The 18,870-nt window shown below is 38.6% G+C and overlaps 1 protein-coding gene across 4 annotated transcripts in view; it reads right to left on the bottom strand.

The window, feature by feature from the left end:
- Window positions 1-18,870, bottom strand: part of LOC119889958 (protein diaphanous homolog 3-like) — a 183,561-nt gene that overhangs the window by 108,112 nt on the left and 56,579 nt on the right. For 3 of the 4 annotated variants that reach the window (XM_038700908.1, XM_038700907.1, XM_038700905.1), the window contains one exon: window positions 11,359-11,367. The exons of the other annotated variant lie outside the window; for it this stretch is intronic. In XM_038700908.1, the coding sequence (XP_038556836.1) occupies window positions 11,359-11,367 (9 nt within the window). The remainder of the gene's footprint in view (window positions 1-11,358; window positions 11,368-18,870) is intronic. 4 annotated transcript variants of the gene reach the window in all.

The raw sequence follows: 18,870 nt of genomic DNA, 5'->3' as shown, positions 1-18,870 counted from the left end.
ATATAATCCATGAATCCTCCTCACATAATACTGCAAGGGCTGCATCCATCTCTATCGTACAAGAGATAGTGATAAGATAGAAATCATATGGCAACACACACACACACACACACACACACACACACTCTCTCTCTCTTTCTCACCGAGCTGCCTCAGGTGTTATCAGTTAAATCAGCTAATTAGATTGCTCCCTTCCAGCATCACCCCCTCATCCTCTCTGGCCTTAAAACAGCTCTTCTTCAGGGAAGCCTGCTCATTATACATCAGCCAATTAAAATGTCCCACAGGGGGTCAGAGGTCACTGGTTAATCAATCAGAGGGAGCGGCAACTGTTGTAGTTATCAGATTGCGCTATCACCCAGGAAGTGGGGAAGATAAGGATACACTTGTGAGTGCAGAACAGAGGGGGGTGTCTGCATCACATCACAGGTCTAGCAACAGTAGGAAAAGAAGCAAGAGACCTGAGGATGGTGAGACTACAGCAGATATTTCAGGCTGTAATGGCGACAGATTTGACAACATTAATTTGTGTGAAAGGATGACACTGGGGGGGGGGTTGTACCAATTTAGAGAATCAGAGTGTAAGCCTGACATAAAGAATTAAGTTTCAAATGAAGCCATTGACCACAGTTAACATCGGAAGTTGAGATCAGATACCGCAGAAAGGGAAAGCTCCATCACAAGACCGGAGAGAGCCGTACATTAGAGACACCAACACTGAGTTGTCTCGGTTGAAAGGCCTACTCTGTTCCGTCACGACACACACAGTTCAAGCTGTCTACCATCTAAGCACTTTCAAGTTAAGGCCTTTTAATGGAGGCCTGTGGTAAATGTCAACTTGATGGTAGAACTGTGGACAAAGTAGGAGGAGAGATAAGTATGACAAATGACACAATGTTCCTTTGCCCCTAGTGTATTATACTTTGCTTTATTCACACAATAACAAGCAATAAAAACCAAAATAAATATATAATTTTGTATTGCTGCCTCTTCTTAAATAGTAAAAAAAATATATAAATCATGGGGTCTTGGTTATACAAGAGGGGACAAAGTTTTATTCTCTTCATGAGAAAAGAAAAAGAATGTTTAGTTGCAGGGTCAGATGAGGATGCAATGCTAGTTGAATTTCAAAAGAGTTATCTACATTTCTCACTTGTAATAATTCTACTGACTGGTTTTGATCCAATCTCTGCCACAGCTTAAAGACACTTGACAAAAATATGACAATGTGTTACACTGAACGTGCACACATGCTTCCCAAACAGTAGCACTTCCCATAAGACAGTATCAGTGAATTGTGCGGTCAGAGCACTAAAGGGAATGGTGGATGAAATAAAACTGCTGTGAAAGAGCATGATTGATGCTGTACATGACAGGCCAGCCTCAGAGACAAGCAAGTAACACCTCAAATCCCCCCCCCCCCCCCCCAACACTTCATCTTATCAGGAGGGATCTCTAATCAAAGAAAAAACATTACTGGAACAGCCCTCCTTTTTGCACACACACAAAATACTAACACTAATGTCAAATGAAAAAATAAATAAATAAATAAAACATCTCCTCCATCTCTAACATCTAAGAATTTATCAAGTGAGTGAGGAACTGACCGCATGTGTGATAAATCATTTTATCAAATATTTGTCCAACTATCTTACTTCCTGATGAGACTTCATTATTTATGGCATGCTGCTGTACTGATACGATCGTTCTTCCCCCTACACAGTGAGGGGAAAGTTGAGAGGGTAGCAATCTCCAAAGGATAATTAAATCACTGTGTTGTTTCCAATAGCCAATCAAAGCAGCCATGCAGGTAAAGTTTAAATCACTGCTATTAGGGGAGTTTCTGTAGCAGGGATAATATGGGGCCTTGAAATTCAATGTGCAAACACCACATGCACATATACTATAATACACACGCACGCACACACACAGAGCATTGCCTCAAGCAAAATACACTATGAGACATCTGATGCACAGGGGGAGGGCTGTCTGCAGCAAGTGAACAAATCCACCATTCTGACACATCTGTCAACTCTACAGTCAACAGAGGGAAGATGAACAGTCAAAGGCGCACGGTTTGAGTGTTGACTCACTGTATGGTTCTGATCCAGCTAAGTCATGAACTTCAGTCAGCCTGACTGAAAGCACAAGAGACATCCAGAACGTCCAGTAGCTACTTGGACTATATACCCCACCTGCCCTCACCTTTCCCTCTGCGCCTTATGAAGGCACACACCATCCTGACCAACACTAACATGACAGCTTGACTGGTCTGTTTGCACACGGACTATCCCCCCACATCCCCATCCGGAGTTGCGGCAGTGTGAGTACCAGTGAGTGTGAGACACAGAGGGAGATCAGAGTAATGAAGTGAGGAGCTGTGTTGTGAGTGAGCTAATCAAAGTGAACCATGCAGGGCCACCTCTCCCTGTGATCCAGACTAGATGACCCAGGGCCATAATTAGTCTGAGACTTTCATTCTGATAGCAGCAAATTAACAGACTTCATTAGGCTTTTCTCTCCTCGCCTCCCCTTATTCCTACTATACCAAAGACCGTCTCTAAATCTGAACCACTAAAATTGCCCCTGCACGAGCATCAGTGTCTACAACATGCCAGTCCACTGCTCTTCACAAAGAAACTAACATACCCTACAAAAAGAACACGCATTTCAAAATAAACTCGCAAACCTGGACTGAATTTATTGACGCTACATCAAAAGATTAATAATTGATTAGGAGCCTCTGTTAATCAGTATGTACTGGCCTGTGGGGATGAGTTTTACCAGTAGCTTTATTCTCAGTGGAGTAGTGCCCTCTAAAGGCTTCTTGAAGACCTACCAATGGCCTCCGAATTTGTGTGTATGCAAGTGTGTGTGTGTGTACTAAAATGAGTATTTTCTGACTACTCTGTCATAGGTATGAAGCATTATTATCTCCATTTCATTTCACTATGTGACAGCACCAGTCCGATCTGAGCAGTTGTTAAGCCTACCCTAACATCTCCCACGTTATTCACTGGATTGATGGCAGCCTAAATCATTCATTCTCTGAAGTCGTTTGCCATTTTTCCTGTTTTTTTTTACTCCCTGTTCTGTAGCAAACATGTCTGCGCCCACCCCTTCAGCACTTCCCCCGCCCTACACACACAAGTCTACACACGTGTGGTTCAGAAATCACAGCAGAAAAATAAAGTCGCGGAAGCAAATATGTTTTTAACGAGCCAGCCCATTACTTTGGTGATGTGAGAACATAAAAACACAAATTGGGAAAACATTGAGGTGCTGATGCTTGAGAAACTGAGGCAGAAGAGAGAAATAGGAAAACAATGGAGGAGAAAGAGAAAGCAGAAAAATAGTAGAAGTTGAACCACACACACAAAGAAAAAAGGAAAAAGGAGGCAAAGAGCCGGTGAGGAAAATAAGTGTGGGTGTTTGAGGCCCACGTGACATGTGACATTTTCCATTTCAGGACACCGTCAGAGGTCTAGGTAGTAGGTGTGTTGGAGAGGGATTTAAGTAAAAGTACCATACGCAGGTGCCAGTATTACTGAACTAGAATGCGGTCAGAAACATTATGGGCATATATGAAAATTGTAGGCTGGACATTGCAAGAAAGAAATAAAAAAAGCCATCTATTCACTGTGTGTACTACGCGATCACACCTTCCCTTTCAACAACAATGAAAAGAGCCTTTAATGATTTTGCATTTGATGAGATCCCTCATAATGGCACAAATTTTCTGCAGCCACATGAAAAGTCATTATAGAACTAATGGTGTTCTTCAAAATGTCACAGCAAAAGCATAAACAGAGTGGGAGAAAAGCAGAAAAGAGGAGAACAAGCAACACTGAGCGTGAGAGAGACACTCAGGAGAGGAAGTCCATTTGATGTGAAGAGATACAGTATATACAAACAGAAAGCAATACTAACTATAAGACAGCGTGAGACGGACATCCTGCTGCTTTCCTCAGATCCTCAGAGTGGTTCAAAACAAACTATACTGGTTTTGCACAAGTAATCTTAGCAGTTAATTCTATCTCATACCCTCAGTAAAGACAACAAGACTCATACACACACACCTTTAACTAAATTACAAATTCTTTTTACCTAAATGCAGCTGAAGCGATTATGGTAATTTGGTAATTTAAGTCGTGAGCTCAAGACAACTCAATAACTGATCATATAAAAAAACATTTTACTGTAAGTTCTATAAATATATATACTTGACTTTTTTAAAGGCTTCTTCTGGCATTTCATTGTTTTAAAAAATACCACCTATGCCCACCTAACTACTTTTTTTTTTATCCTTTCAACCCAACCTACTCTAGCTCTCGATCTCTTCACAATTCCTCTATGATGGTGTTTACCCAAGTTCTCCGCACAGCAGTCCACAAAAGCTACTGCTATTCTAAGAAACACACCTACCTCGCATTCAAGGGCCCTGTTAATGCATCGGCTTAAATGACAACTGTTTAATGTGCCACATCATTCTAACTTTTTTTTTTGATCATGCATGTTCCTAAACCAATCAACCACCCAATCACCCATTAGAGCTTGACCCCTCCCGCACACAATCACCATTTCCATCATGTATGCCCCCAAATACGCTTGTGCAAACTGATAAAGCACACATGAATATGCTTTCTTTCCCAGGCTATTATAACCATATGGAAATAGGCTGTCTAATTATCTCGTACAGTACGCAAGCAGTGGGAAGAGAGCATGTCCTTCCTCAGCAGGCTACACTGATCTGGGGAGTCTGACATCCACTGAGGACACAGCCTTAATGCTATTGCAAGAAACATAAAAAAGGGGGACATTCGTGAAGCACCTTGTTCAAAAGTTAAATACCCATGGCCTCACCTCTAACAATTTATTCATTAAAATTTTACCTATTGTTTGAGAAGCTTTCATGCTGATTTATATAACACCACACGATATACATTTGCAGTTGTCTGTGATTCCCTACACTGATTCAAAGCAACTGTACAGTGATTAATTGTCATCAACGTCAAAATCCATTAATTAATTAAATAACTTTTGATAAGTTATAAACCTGTACAGTACACAGAAATGACAAAGTACTCATGAGGGCAATGAAGAGCACACCAACACTAATCAATTAATTAGTTTCAGGCAAAAATTAGGATTACAATGCATTAATCAAACTAATGCAATTTTTGTGCCTATCCGTTACATGAATAGCTTTACAATAGCAAACAATGCACAAACTACTTTTCACAGCTTCTGTATAACTCACCACACAAATGCCACTGTGCCATGATTGCTTTGTAACTACTGCCCCAGCGCTACATTTTTTAACACTCGCTCTGTAGCTTTTTATACACACAGCATCTTTTTCACAATTCTGTAATAACCAAAGGTAGGATATCCTAATCAAAAGTCAAAATTGCCCCTGGTGGCTGTTCCGCCAGTGTATGAATGTGTGTGAATGTTAGTTTCTGTTTGAGCACTTAGGCTCAGTGTATGAATGTGTGTGAATGTTAGTTTCTGTTTGAGCACTTAGGCTCAGTGTATGAATGTGTGTGAATGGTGATGCAGATCTGGTGTAAAAGCGCTTTGAGGTGTCGAAAAGACTAGAAAGGCGCTATACAAATACGGAGCATTTACAAAAGTATTTATGTTGGGGGGAAACACTTGCCAATGGCAAGTTACTATAGCAATTTTTTCAAATATTTTGTTATATGTATTAGGGATTTAGTGATAAATTAATTAAGTAATTATTGATTGATTAGTGATTCATATTCATTATAGGAGTATTACAGAGCTGTAAAAGATAAATACAGTAAGTGTAGTTGTAAGGAAATTTTCTTTTTTTAACTACAGTATTTGCTCATATTGTTACCCACCAGCATACTGTAATGTTTGCATTTAACAGGCAGGCAAAGTTCTTTTATCAAGTGAAGCATGTTTCACTTGTTTCTGTAAAAATCTCCTCTCTACACTGTTTATAATATATTTGTTAATGTGAATCCCCATTAACTGGTACCTTTACACAGGGGCGTAGGAGCGACTTTGAACCTGGGGGGGACGCTGAAATGCTAAGGGGGTTCAGGGGCATGCCCCCCCGTTTTCTTTTTTTAAATAAAGCACTTAAATGCTCATTTCTAATGACTTTTGAAAACAGAATGTACTTTTAAGTGTGGCTGAAAGAGGGTCTTTGTAGTGACAGAAGATGGAGAATAGACTGGAGAGGGTCAGAGAGACACAGTATAATATAACTAGAACAAAACAGACTACATACCATGAAAAACATGGAACAGCTGCTAGTTACAGCAGCTAGCCACAGTACAAATGTATTTAGTTATCCTAACACTTTAGTTATCCTTACACTTGTGAGCTGTCTGTGATATTTACTGTCTCACTTGGCCCTGACTCTCCCTGCAACAAATGTTTGTGAACACAGAACTGTCTTCAATGCAAACTCTGATGACATGCCGTTGGCCGAACAAAGTATTTTTACTACGTGAGTTTTAGAATATAGCCTACTATGTCTAGTAGCTATCCATACAACTTACAAGCTCGTCCTCCTCAGTTCTTTTCTACTCCTGCTCCTGTGACCTTTGTCATCTTCCTCTAATATTGCAGGATGCTCGTTTCTGTGTGACAATTGACTACTTTTCAATTGTTTATGGACACATAGCAGAGACACATACACACCTCAGGACTCAAGTTTCTTAAAAAGTGGCCCAGGAGTTTGTCCCTGGTCGGCCCACTCTCCAAACAAAGCATTTGTCGGGGGCTCTGGGGCATTTATTCCTGTATTCTTGAGCATTTTATGCGAGTATATAACTAAATGAGCCTTTAAAATACTAAAACTAGTAACATCTGTTTAACTCTCCTATAGTAAAGAAATCAGCTGAGCCCTTGAATACAATAAATACATAAGCCATATCATCATGAATCTTACCATAAACTGGTGCTTTGGCCTGTGCTGGCTTTGACTCTGTTCTGCTCTTGCCCTCATCTCTGCTGTCTGTCTCATGTTTTCATGTCAGCGCTAGTACTGGTGCCGCTGGTCAGTGGCAGGTAGGGTACTCAAAATCTTTACTCAAGAAAAAGTACAATTACTCCCATAAAAAGTTAGAGGAAAAAATTACAAACCTACTCAAGTAAAAGTGTAATAATATATTTCATCTGCTGTTCATCTGGTTAGAAATAGCTGCAACATGGTTATTTCTAGGGAATGCAATTTGCTTTGCTGGTTGATTATCTTTAGCTATTTCTGTTTAAAACAATTATTTTCCTTTTTAAATCTCCATGAAGGTGTTGATAAGATCACTTGCTGCCCAGACACCATTGTTGCATGTGTCTTTTTTTATGGACATGTAGCCAACCAAACCACTTGCTTTGCAATAGCACAGGAAGCCAATACAATCTGATTATTCCTAAAGCATTTAAATAATCTTCACAACGCAAACAATTATTGTGGTAGTAACACAGGAGCAGCTCATTGTTGAAGCAGGTAAATCTACATACAGAGGAAGCTGTATTTGGCCTTTACGCATGAAGCGTAAAGGCCAAATACGTAAAGGCGACATTATGTTTATGGACTCACCGTCGGACAACGCTATAAAAGAAATGGTAACCAAAGTGGAAAAAAAAAAAACAGGCTAATATCCATCAAAAGAAAACGATGCTCTTTTCAACAACAGGATATAGGATACGTATTTATTTGCCGGCTTGTTAAAGAGCGAGGCAGGCTGCTTTCCAACACAGCTACCCTTGTGTCACATGTTTTCTATAGGCCTACATGATTTTTTCGTTTCAACTGTTTAATCATGTCGGATGCGGAGTGTGTGATTGATTAATTGATTGATTAGTCATTCAAACCGCCTGGCTATGACCCAACTCCGAAATCACCGGGGAAAAAGTGGGGGGGACAAAACATATTTTTTGTAATGTTGGGGGGACATGTCCCCCCCCCATGTATAATGGCTCCTACTCGTATGCCTTTACATCCTTGGTGGACACAATTTAAAAAGCCCACAATAGGCTTTATTTGCTACAGGTTAGTCACAGTGATTAAAATTACATTTTAGGTACAGTAGTCCCAGCACTTTATTTATTATTAACAGGGATTTAGTTTCCTATAAAAAATACCTGAGATAAAACTCTGAACTTATCAAGTGTAGCCTACAGATAGAGCATCACGTATGATTACTTTTCTTTGAGGAAACCATGGAACGGTGGATTTATGTTGAATAAATAAAATGTACTTAATACTCTTCACTTGTTAGGGGGCAGTGGTAGTATTCTGATTATTTAATATCCAACATCTCTAATTTAGTTGATAATATCTGGTGTGTTTTGCAATTGTAGTATACACAGCTGATAAATGCACTTACAACCCAATCATAACAATCTTTGCATGTCTGCATCAATAAACTGACTCACATCACTAAAATAAAAAAGACAGGCAATATTGAGTTGCTAAAAAAGTTATTAATGCAATTTTTAACATTTGAATTCCCCAACACCCTTTCCGTGTTTTTGTGTTTGTGTCTCTCATATTGCAGTGTTGTGACTTTGGAGTAGAGGTAGGTAGTTAGCAGATGCCTGTATCCTGGGGAGAAATGGCAAACTGATTTTGTGATCTTTGAGGGTTTCGTCTAATTGGATGTTATTTATTAGCTGAAAAGAAGCCACGGGAAAGGGCAGCTTTCTTTATGTTCTTGGTCATTTTCCCTGGCATTATAGCGATAAATTTATCTCTCTGCCCTCTCACGATAAACAAAGAGATGGAAAGGAATACCTGGTTTATTCCAGATGCCAATTAAGATACTTCCACTTAGACTATGAATGACAGAATATATCGATATAGTAACATATACATTTTACAAGCGCATTCATCTCCACATATGGAAGAAGACATATTATTGGTAAGAAATTAAATCATATCCCTTCACCAGGAAAGGCCTTAAAAAGCCAAATTTCTGTATCAAGATTTAAAAGGATCAATTAATGTTTTTGTGTGCATAACGAAAAGACAGATAAAAGTAAATAGTTTATAGACTTGGGGGTGAACCAGGTATTAAAGCACTAAAACCTTTTTATTCATGTCAAGAAACATGTATCTCATATTTCCTTCATACTGTGTTACATAAATAGGATTTTAATACACAGTATGTGTTACTGTTACATTATGATGTAAAATGTAGCTTGTTTGATGTTGTGGGAAAGAGAGAAATTTTGCAATATGCAGTAATAGCAATAATTTAAACAAGGTCAAATTGAATTGCCGTTAAATATTATATATATTTAAAAGGAAAGATAACACAAAATGTAATAACTAAGCAAAATGAGGGATGTTATCGAATATACCATATAGCTGTCAGATACAATAAGCAGCCATAAAAGATAAGGGTGGTTAATTTAAGTTTTTCTATGGGAAACTATGAATTTATCCCAATATGAATTGTGTGTGTAGCCAAAGCCTCATATAGCTTATCATGTGACTTAGGCAGCCCAATTAATCTGCTCCATCCCATTTTACTTTTCACAGAGAACCGGCAAGGACAGGAGAGAGGCGGGACTCTACTCGTTTGTTTCCACTGATCCCCCTTAATGTTAAACTTAAAAAAAGTAACCTCACTGCTGGTAGAACTGAATAAAACACAAGATAAGATGTGACATAAGTAGTACAGAAAAAAGGGAGACAGGTTCCACATATCCCTCAATTCCCACCTGCCAGTGTGATTTTTACCCTCTCTTCTTGCAAACACCCACAGGAGAGCCCTGCTATACATGTTTTATCTCATCTATTGACACTGATGATCTGAAAGAGCTTCTCCAGAGGCTATCTGTGAAATCATAGAAACTGCTGAAAGTTCTGAGAGCTGTCAGCATTCTCTGCGGGTGTCCACTCACCACATTTACTTGTTTGTTTCTTCCTTTTTCTTCTTTTCTGTTCCAATAAGATATAAGGCTGAGTAAAAAGTGGTGTTTCTTTCTCTGCCTTTCAAATGTTAGTGTTGAACAATGTACATATTTCAAATAAATAATTAGTTCTATGATATTAAAAACAGTGATAAATAACTGTTAATGAGTACAGCCATTCCAAAGGGTCAACACTTGGGGCTGTGTAGCTCTGGGTACATCGCAATTCAAATGTGATTAAAAGTTATATGTTTTGATCACAAAACAATTCTTTATAAGTCTTCATTTTCATTTCAATGCTGTTATTTTTCTTACTAGTTGATTTTTATGAATGCCAACCACAGGTAGGTTGAAGCTACATTCTTTGTAAAATCCAAAAAAGCTCACACATTCTAAAAATACTTAACAGTCTCAGCCAAGAATGAGGCCAAATGTTATGTCAATTATTAACTAGCCTGTGGCCTGTGCTTTAAGGTAACAGTATAAAGTGAAGCAAGTTAAAAGAGTTATTGACATTTATTGTAAGAGCTTACTGAAAGGCCACCAACACATTCACCCATTAAGTCAAACATTCATAATTCTGAGTTTTCTGTCACTGACACGGGACAGAACAGACCACACACTTATTGTTAAGGGAAAGAAGGCAATGTCCGGTCAGATGTGAAAGAAATAAAGCTTTAAACTGCTGTGTGAAACGCAGTCCATCCATGTGCAACGCATTCTCAAATGAAACTAATACTCCTGTTCTAGTTCAGAGCAAACAGGATGAACGGTCTTGCTAGTTTGAAACAGTACAAGCAAGAGAAGTTATCACACATTGCACCACTAGAAAATAAAGCGAGAGGCGAATTGCCTAGTGGCCACGAACTGTACTACTGTGCCTGATAGTTCAGCCAGGTCAAGCGGAGGCTGACATTTTGCACACATATTGTTTACTTGCAAGCACTCTCTGTTCATGTTGAGTTTTTTCTGTTCATTTTCTAATATTTCACTTAAGTGACTTTTGTTTGGGTTTACTTGGGCTTATTTTCAGTCCCAGCTGTTTAAATATGTCACAATATGTTCTGTTTTGGCATTTGCTTTCTACAATCCCTTCAAAACTTTAACTTAATAACTTTTGAATTTATTTATGGCATATGAGACTTGCCTGACCCCATAACTATGTGATTGTTAGGTGCATTCAGGGATATATGTTGGGAGACTGAAATCCTTAGTTTTATTTAATAATCGTCATGTACTTAAATAAATAATTTCAGTACAAATACCAAAAGTGGTTGTGTTTCCTTAATAGCTAAATAAAAAAAAACTTGTTTTGCCTGACTTTTCTGAAGGTTACAATTTCACAAAAAGAATGAAATTAAAATCTAGATTAAGTGTGGAAACAACTAAAACTGGTATTGTGAATTGAGGAGAGAAAAAACTAATGGGCGACAGCAAAAAAAACACAAAAAAACTAACCTTTGGTTTCTGTTCCAGAGCAAAGATGCAGGCAGATCATGCAGCCAAGTTGCCAGAACAAAGTTAAGAAAAAGCAAGATGAGAAAGGAAGAGAAAAAGAGAAAGAGCAAACAAGAGAAAGAAGAAAAACTGGTTAGTGGTGTTTAAAGTAAGCATTATTTCAGACATTTTATTGTCAGCAGAAAGACAACAGAAAGCACAACACTAAATATAAAGTGATTGTTACAATCCATAGACAGAGATTGTGTATATATTAAAAGAAAAATTATTATTGTTATGCACTTCACAATAACAGCCTTGTCAAAAGTAGAAAGAGAGCAGAGTCACAGTTTCTTATACTCACAGAGAATTACAGAATCTCAACGCCTGTCAATTCACAGCAATATTCTTAACGTTCTATCAGCGATGAGTGATTTGAGTCACCAATGATATTAGTAGTCAATGACAGTCTCACAATCACATCAGACATCATAGGTCAGAGCCTTGGTTCTCTCACTTAAATAGAACATAATATTATAAAGATCTGTTACTCTCATTGCATGTATTAACATACTGACTTGCCTATGAGAGATCTTGTCTGTCACATTTGAATACATTTGTGAATGCGTTTTGACCCACATTCACAGCAGTGATTGTAGAAACAACTCACAAGGATTTCACTTGTGATGTGTAGAATAGGATTTGAAAGGTTGCAACTAAGAATCTGAGACTGTACATTCTGAGTTGTGTTTGTGAGAGAGAAAAAAAATCCACAAGCTTGAAATAAGTAAAAGAAAATTCTCAGTTACTTCGAATTCTTTGATGCGAGTGTGAATATTTTCTACACAAATAAATTCCAGGGCTCAAGTCCTCATTTGTTTTTCAACAAAAAATACTTCCATAAAACAGAGCACAAGTTCCATTTGGTATGTGTGCATTCATGAAGGTTGAGACATCACCATAAAAGAGGATTTTTGCAGTCTCTTCACTCTTACTCACTACACGGGTCAGCAGACAATTTGTTGCAATTAATTACAATAGTGCTACATCTTATGCCACTTTCAGTTCTCTCTCTTTTGAAGTTCCTTGATGAAGTTCTGAGAAAGAGGACTCCACTGTACCCTTACGGGCTCCACCCTCATCATACGAAGCTTTATCCACAAAGACCGCAATTAAAGTCTTCAGAAGTCAAGGCAGTATATTAAAGCTCGGAGTTCAGACATTGTAGCATCGTTAGCTATGCTCAATTTATATTCTGTGATCATTAATTGCAATGAAATAACACTCACTCTTGGATCTAATGATCAACTTTAGTTAATCCCTCACTATTCATCTTCAACCTGAAAGCTATGGCATATAGCATATCTTGTTTACCAAATACTATAATCAATGGTCAAAGAACAAGGCACAACTTTAACAAAGCCTTTTCAAAGCCTTGTAAACATTTTGTTACCTGAAACTGAATAACAATTAGCTACAATTAAAAAGAAAAAAACACACCAACAAGCCAACATAGAATACTGGGGGTCATCTGTTCAGTGTTTATATATGGATATGTGGATATATCATTGAATGTAACATTTTGGAAGAAAAACTCTTCATTTGTCATTTGCAGCTCTTGAAACAGCACACTAGTTGTTGCTAAGCTTGTAAGATAGCTTACAAGTTGTCGGTAAAAGCTTTTATACAATATACTACATGTAAGTTGTTAAGCAGGGATGCTTATTTATTTATTCCTGTCAAGTATTTTTGGGGGGATTTATATGCTTTTATTATAGAACGAGAGATGAAAAGAAATGGGGGAAAGGGAGATTCAACAAAGCTCACCGGTCGAACCAGGGACACTACTGTCCATGGTTGGCATCTTAACATGTAAGCTACAGTGAGCCCACAAAATGCTTATTTGTGAATAAGAGAAATATTCCGAAATATTGCTGAAGAAGTTTGTACGATTAATTTTTTTTATGCCTTCTCAGAAAAATAAAAGGCTGAGCTCCATTGAAGAGTTTAGGTTGTTGGATGTGTCAAATATGTTGAGATCCCAACACTCTTGCTAGCAGGTCGCAAAGAAGAAAGCTGGAGCCTTTCTCCGTTTTGTAACAGTGAATGAGAAAAGGGAAGTGCAACATATTAGGTTTTAGACTCTAGGGCTACTCAGTCAGGTGCCATTTCAGAGTAAGCAGGGTAGGCGTCCGGAAGACTCTTCGACACCAGCTGAAACAGTCCTAAGTCCTAACAGGGTAATACCCATAGGTCTGGAGGATCGGACCCTTCAAGACAGAGAGCTGGAGCAGTACCTCCTGGACAGGGGTAACTCGGAATCTAACAGATGGTTTTAAATATAAAAACACGAGCACAGCATGGTGAGGTTCACTTGGATAGTTTTGCTTTGTGAAGACATCTGAGCAGTCATTTTTAGAATTTGAACTTTATCATTAGTGTCTAATTTAATGTATGGGTCACTAGTTTAAAAATTCCATTCTAACAGCTGTGCAAGCAGTTGATTGTTATGTTAAGCATATAAAAGGACACAGCATTTGCAAGTGAATGCGTGACTGACTAGAACTATTTTATTTAACACATCTGAGCATTTGTCCTGTTTCAGGGGTTGTTGTCATTTTACCTGTGTGGGTGAGGAAATGCAACAAATAGTAACATAAATATTGCACTAATAATCATTTATTCTAGTCACATTATCTATGTTTATGACAAAATAGCCCCACAGAAAGATATAAGACAGAATCTGTGCAAAATAAAATAATATAACATTTCAGCTCTATACTATGGGAAGACAACAACATCTCAGTAAGCTAGTAGGAAGGATTAGGACTGTGTGCTTGGAGTTGCAATGGCATTAACTGATCAGGCCCACACAGGGAGAGACAGAAGCAAGGAAAGAAGGCATGTGAAGTGAGGGCAAAAAGAAACATGTATGCGTGTGCATGTGTTGGAAGGTGGGCCTGTGTTAGTTAGTTATTAGTTATTTAATGGCAAGACCAGAAGAAATTATAATAAACATAGATATTAGGGTTTACCGAGAAAATGTACATGAGCAGGCTCAGGCAAAATCTTGCAGATTAACGTCTACGTCTGATCATATAAAAGACTGCCTGAATGGTCAAAAGACTAAAGAGCAGAAGCAGTGGTAGAAGCATCAACCTTGGTACTAGTGGCTCTATTAAATCTCTTTCCCCCAAGAGTTTAAAATGTTACTTCCTGAACTAAAAAAGAATTCTTCAAACAGTTCCTTCCAATTTGCCTGAAAAGGCTCACCTCAAAAGGTTAGTATGAGAAACAGAGAGGCTGGCTGGAGTTTCTGACATTCCCATCACTATACACAGACCCACTCCACACCTACTATTTCTCATTCTTTCATTTTATTTTATTTTTTTTGTGAACCTAAGCAGAGACAGACACTAGTTCACAGCTGCTTCATCTTACACGAAGCAAGATTTCCACTCAGGGCTGCACATTGGGGGGGGGGGAGCTTTCTGGGGCCCAGCCGCTAGAGTGTACCGTGGGGGGCAGCAATAATCACGTTCATCCTAAATATAAGAACCAAGATACTCACCATTACTTATTGAAACAACAAAAATAAACATTTTAATTATTGTTATATAGTAAACAAAAAAATGTAGCATGTTTCAAACAAACACACCCCTCTCCTAAAAATGGTATGAGTAATTTTTTATATGCAACATCATCACTATTAGCTAATGTTGAAGTGAATTTCCATGCTATGCCAGGACCTGCACATAAATCAAGAAGCCAGAAATGTAAGGAGAAGAAAAAGAGGGAACTAGCAAGGGCTTTGCAGCCAAATAATGATGGAATGACCAACTGTTTTCAGTCAGCTCAGAAAACTGCTCCCAGCCAGACTGAAGAGGAGAGTAGAGTCTACAAGCGCTCTTAATAGCTAAGAGAGGTTTAGGGTGTCCACAACAAAGTGCAGAAACTCTACAGTAAATTACCAAAAATACTGGAACATATTGGAGATAGAAATTTGCCCTTGCAGAGTGACTGCCTATCTTTGGATCAGGAAGCCAGCCGGAAATAATTTCTTCGTGAAATAAGTGGGATTCAGTGCTTGCTGAAGCTCAAAATATAGCTCATGCAATGGGCATCCCACCTAACTTAACCCACAGCAGGCAGAGAAAGTGCCATCACACTAAAGAAAGGTCAGATGTACAGAATACTCCTGATGTAACACGTGTGTGTGTGTGTGTGTGTGTGTGTGTGTGTGTGTGTGTGTGTGTGTGTGTGTGTCTCTAGCCCCCGTCACTCAGTTTCTCAGTTTACATTTATGTGTAAGAGAGAGCACATGCATTGATATGAGTAAGTGGCCTTGTATAAGCTACTTACCCATACTGAGTGTACAGTAGATAGCGGCCAACACACCCCTTTGGAGAAGCAGACAGGAGTACCAGCAGAAGGTTGCTTTGCTTCTGTGCTGGTACTCCTGTCTGCTTCTCCAAACTAGGGGTGTGCTGGCCGCCATTTACTGAAGGTAAAACAATGACTATGGATAAGTACCTCAGTACAACCCCACTTCAAAAAACCCAATTATCCCTTTAAAAATCAACCCCACACCAGAACTTACAAAAAGGAAAAGCACTGCTATGACTTCTATCGGTCAAAAGCTAAAAGTAATTTTCCATTGTTGTGCTGCAGAGATGTCCTGGTCTATACATCGTATTCTAGAGACTTAAGAAAGCATCTTTGTTTGGTACAGATCCCCGCAAAAAACATTAACCTTAATTCATTTTAGATTGAGAATAATGACGTAAACATGATCATAATGAATAATGACGTAAATATGATCATCCCATCTCTAGTTATCGCAAATCATATTGCAAGATCAGTCAAAATTCCTTCTCCAACCCCCAAAGATATTTTCTATCTTCTCTACCCTCCTTAGTCCGCCCGCCTCCGAGTGACTTTGTTAACTGCTTTGAGAAAAAAAAACAATCCTACTTACTTAGCTTTCTGCATATCTCCACCAGAACAACCTTCTTGACCCTAACCGGTCTGGTTTCAAGACCGGCCACTCATCTGACACCTTGTAGCCTCACTACTGGGGTCCCTCGGGGTTTCTTTTCTGGGTCCCCTCATCTTTTCTCTTTACACCAAGTCACTTGGCTCTCTTATTCACTCGCATGGCTTTCCTACCACAGTCATGCAAATATCACTGAACTAATTCTGTCTTCTGTTCCAAGACTCAGTAACTTTTAACTTCTGAATACATGGTACAACTAAGGGCAGAGGTAGAAAAAGAAACCATCTAAGTTGGAAGTTGAAAGGACATTTTCAATAAATAAATGAATGCGTCAAGATGATACATTTGTTGTGAGGTCTTCACGAGAACATAATTACTATATAAAGCCATAAAAATGGACTACAGACAGGAAACTCAAAGACAAACATAGAAGAAGAAAGAGTCTCTCACTCTGGATTGCTATCTCTCCCTAAGTTAAGGTATCAGAAACAATATTACAATACGACAATGAACAAAAAATTACCTGAATTTGAGTGGGACTACTGTTTTTTATCTGACTTCCTCTGATGAACTTGAAAAGCAATTTGCTGGCAAAATCGATTGCTGCACTGTGCAGGCCCGATAATTAAGGGTTATTTTGTCAGAGTCAATAACAGGAACTGATCTTGTCCATAAGTTGTTAGAACCTGAAAGATTTGGAAAGAACATTATGACAAGACAAGTAAAGAACAGCCTTGCTAAATAGTTTGTCAAAGAAAATATACCCTGTATGGAAGTAATGTGTGATATTGTGGATGTTAAAAGGCAAGCAGAAAGACAGAAAAACTCTACCTTGGGTAAAAACCCCAGTTGAATGCAACCTTTCAAATGCTTACATGACTAATCAACATCCACAAGCTGACACACAATTTCTAGTGTTCATCTTAGGTTGCTTCTTTTTACCCCTCTACCATGCAATAGGGACTGTCACATTTCCTGTGCTTAATGCTATGCTACAATTGCTTTATTAGACTAAAGACATAACCTTACAAACATTACAGAGTGACATCCTCTCACTGTTTTGTTCCTAATTGAAAGGTTCCATTAATTCTTATTGTTTAGAACATGGCATTTACATTACATTTGTATCAAAGGTTTATAGCTAATGAGCAGAGACTTGAGAGAAGAGCACAGAAATCAACTATTATTATTCGGTGTGGTCATTTCATTTTGTTTACTCTGATCTGCTTGCTCAAAAATAAAAACACCCAATTTGCTCACTGAAAAGATGTGTTACTGTGGCACTGACCCTTTGCCAAAACCCACATTCCACTCTGAATAGATAAACAAAGTAGCCAAAAAGGCTATTATCACTGTGAATATAATGTCTACTTAATGAAATAAAAATCTTCTTATCTTAACACACTGAATAATAACTTTGAAAAATAACTGTATTTTTATTCATACTTGATTAAGTCGAGGTCTGCCAAAAATACAGTGCTGGTCTCAAAACAAACTGTTCCAAGTGCCCATCCAAACTTAGCAGTTTGTGTACAGGATGGCAGGGATTCTCTTATAAAACAACAGAATAAAGACGTTTCGAGGGATATAAATGCATATTTAATAAGAAAAACTGAATGAATACTGTTTCATACTGTGTCCTCTTTAATGTTTAATGCTGATCCAGATGCTGCTGCTCTTAAGTGAGATGGAACATGATGCTACATGGCTATGTTAATAAGAAGACAAGCCCACACGCACGTATGCATAAACGTACAATCACTGACACACGGCTATAGTAGCAACTGGGTCTGACAGCTGAACACATCAGTCATGCTGCTCCTACATCCTCCACTGGGACGGGAGGAAATAGGGAGGAACACAACAAAGAGAAAGGACTCAAACCATGGGAAAGGTTTGAATTAGTGAAGTATTTCATGCCTTTCTCAACAAATATAAAATGCATTACCCGTGAACAGTAACAAACCAGGCGGCCGGCACACTGCCGAGCAGCAGTGCTTTTCTGTGCCTCTTCATATGATGAGAACTGCGTATTATGATTACTGTACAATAAAATGCAGTGCGTGAATTTGTGCAGGCTCTGGCTCATTACCCTAACAGAAAAGTACAATTGTCTGCTGATGGACATCCTTTCTTTGCGCTCGTCAGAGAACATCTGCTTGACTCTCCATCTACCTGTTTGTCATTTAGATCTACCTCCATTATTCAACACCTTGACCATAAGGAACAAGGGTGTGTGTGTGTGTGTGTGTGTGTGTGTGTGTGTGTGTGTGTGTGTGTGACAGGTAGATAACACCTGGATGAATAATTCAAACTGGCATAAGCTAGCTGAGTCAGTGACAAGACAAGAAAGCAAACACAAGACATGTGAATAAATCATCAGAGGAGGGACTAATAGAGTAAGCACAGAAGAAGACAAGACTGATAACATCTCTTGCTACCTGCTGCTCTAGCTTTAATCATTCCAACAACCTTGTACATGAATATTCCTTATCTTGCCAGCCATGCTAATGTGTAAGGATGTAACTGTATGGTGT

The sequence above is a fragment of the Micropterus salmoides genome, unplaced genomic scaffold (assembly GCF_014851395.1).
Source record: "Micropterus salmoides isolate LMB-PRFRI ecotype aquatic unplaced genomic scaffold, ASM1485139v1 Ms_hic_scaffold_6, whole genome shotgun sequence".
Classification (NCBI taxonomy): Eukaryota; Metazoa; Chordata; class Actinopteri; order Centrarchiformes; family Centrarchidae; genus Micropterus; species Micropterus salmoides.
The sequence above is the reverse complement of the archived record's forward strand: the minus strand, read 5'-3'. Positions and strand labels throughout refer to the sequence as shown.